Here is a 2,496-nt window from a genome sequence, read left to right on the forward strand (position 1 = left end):
AAGTCCCATCCGGACACGGGTGCAGTCTTTGGTCTTCGTTTCTTCATAGCCGATCAGTCCCGCCCATGGCTAACAGGCCGGACGCCCGAGGACCCCATAGTCCAGGACTCCCTCAGCGTGTGCCACCCATGCTACTACTATTTCATACACGCGCTACTACTAATGAAATAGTAGTAGCGTGCCCATACTACCAACGCTACTAGTATCCTAAATACTAGTAGCGAGCAGTTTTTTCCCACACTACTACTATCTTATTAGAAATTAAAAAAAAATCAATCAATTCCATTCTATCACACAATTGCCGTATCTACTATCACAGTTCCTCATTGTAGAGGAAACTCATGTGTAATTCATATCTTTTACATAAGTAAGAGTGTAAACACAGTGTTGTACGTGTCAGCTACCTACGTAAGTGGTTCTTGCCATGGAAATTCAAAACTTTACCACTACTTCTAGACGTCAGAGACTGAGACACATTGTTATGGTCCAATCCAAAAATTGGCTCACTCGTCAATGCGTGGCACCTTCCCGGCCTGATCTCGTGGCCTGCAGCTGTGACAAAACACTTGACCGATGGCAGCTGCCGCCTTGAGTTGTGATGCCGTCACGTCCCTCTCCCTAGCCCTCAGATCAAGAAGGCCCCGGTCAATGTCGGCCTCGTGCCACGCCACCAGCGGATGGAGGAAGCCATCATACATGTGCCCCGCACCCTGAAATCCGAACACCATTAAGATTCAGATTCAGAATTGTCCACATACCGAATCAAGTCTATCTGAAATGTTGATCATCTCTCGGGCTCGGGGTGTCTGATCGACTGCTTACCCGTGTGTTGTGGTGCCAAAGGTAGATGATGAGCAGCAGCTTCGCCTCTCCGTACATCGGCAGACACGACACCGTCCAGTCCACGAACCTCTCGACGACCGTCGGCATCACCACCAGAACCCTGCAGCATTACCAACAGAGGTTCAGAAACTTCAGATTCTTCATAAGATTGACATGGAAAAATAATGCGACGCATGTTGATGAAAAAGACAATCAGTGAAAAAGACAAGGAGCATACTAACCCCTTCAGGTAGTGAAAATATAATGTAGAGCAGTAAAAGTGGAACATGGCTCAGCTTTGCATTGATAGGGATGGATATACAATTGGGGATCCACTAGGTAAATAAATAATTCTCATAAATCAACAACATTATCTGCATTTAACATACTATAAAAAGTGTCTGACATCCTTGAGGAAAACCCAAACATTGCTACCTTCTTCGGGGCTCGAGCATGAACTGATGCACTCTGCTTCTTGTACATACGGCTGTGCTGCACCGGTGTTTATGCAAGAGGCTCAGTGTTAAAATAACACTAAATTTACTATGATAGGGGATTGATACGTCTCCAACGTATCTACTTTTCCAAACACTTTTGCCCTTGTTTTGGACTCTAACTTGCATGATTTGAATGGAACTAACCCGGACTGACGTTGTTTTCAGCAGAATTACCATGGTGTTATTTATGTGCAGGAGCAAACATTCTCGGAATGACCTGAAACTTCATGGAGACACTTTTCAGAAAATAAGAAAAATACCTGCCAAAGATGAAGGCCAGGGGGCCCACACCACCTTGCCACGAGGGTGGGGCGCGCCCCCTACCTCGTGGGCCCCCTGTTGCCTCTCCGACTCCAACTCCACCTCCATATATTGAGTTTCGGGAGAAAAAAATCAGAGAGAAGAAATCATCGCGTTTTACGATACGGAGCCGCCGCCAAGCCCTAAAACCTCTCGGGAGGGCTGATCTGGAGTCCGTTCGGGGCTCCGGAGAGGGGAATCCGTCGCCATCGTCATCATCAACCATCCTCCATCACCAATTTCATGATGCTCACCGCCGTGCGTGAGTAATTCCATTGTAGGCTTGCTGGACGGTGATGGGTTGGATGGGATCTATCATGTATCGAGTTAGTTTTGTTAGGGTTTGATCCCTAGTGTCCACTATGTTCTGAGATTGATGTTGCTATGACTTTGCTATGCTTAATGCTTGTCACTAGGGCCCGAGTGCCATGATTTCAGATCTGAACCTATTATGTTTTCATCAATATATGAGTTCTTGATCCTATCTTGCAAGTCTATAGTCACCTATTATGTGTTATGATCCGTTAACCCCAAAGTGACAATAATCGGGATACTTACCGGTGATGACCGTAGTTTGAGGAGTTCATGTATTCACTGTGTGTTAATGCTTTGTTCCGGTTACTCTATTAAAAGGAGGCCTTAATATCCCTTAGTTTCCGTAGGACCCCGCTGCCACGGGAGGGTAGGACAAAAGATGTCATGCAAGTTCTTTTCCATAAGCATATGACTATATTCGGAATACATGCCTACATTAATCATTGATGAACTGGAGCTAGTTCTGTGTCACCCTAGGTTATGACTGTTACATGATGAACCGCATCCGGCATAATTCTCCATCACCGATCCATTGCCTACGAGCTTTCCTATATTGTTCCAT

General features: G+C 45.8%; 1 protein-coding gene across 1 annotated transcript; it reads right to left on the reverse strand.

The window, feature by feature from the left end:
- Positions 1–352: 352 nt before the first annotated feature.
- LOC125512562 (putative HVA22-like protein g) lies at positions 353–940 on the reverse strand. Its single transcript, XM_048677656.1, has 2 exons — positions 823–940; positions 353–710 (listed from the first exon to the last, which is right to left on the reverse strand). Exons 1-2 carry the CDS (start codon positions 928–930, stop codon positions 504–506), a joined length of 315 nt encoding a protein of 104 aa, XP_048533613.1. The 5' UTR covers positions 931–940; the 3' UTR covers positions 353–503.
- Positions 941–2,496: the final 1,556 nt, after the last annotated feature.

The sequence above is a fragment of the Triticum urartu genome, chromosome 6 (assembly GCF_003073215.2).
Source record: "Triticum urartu cultivar G1812 chromosome 6, Tu2.1, whole genome shotgun sequence".
Classification (NCBI taxonomy): Eukaryota; Viridiplantae; Streptophyta; class Magnoliopsida; order Poales; family Poaceae; genus Triticum; species Triticum urartu.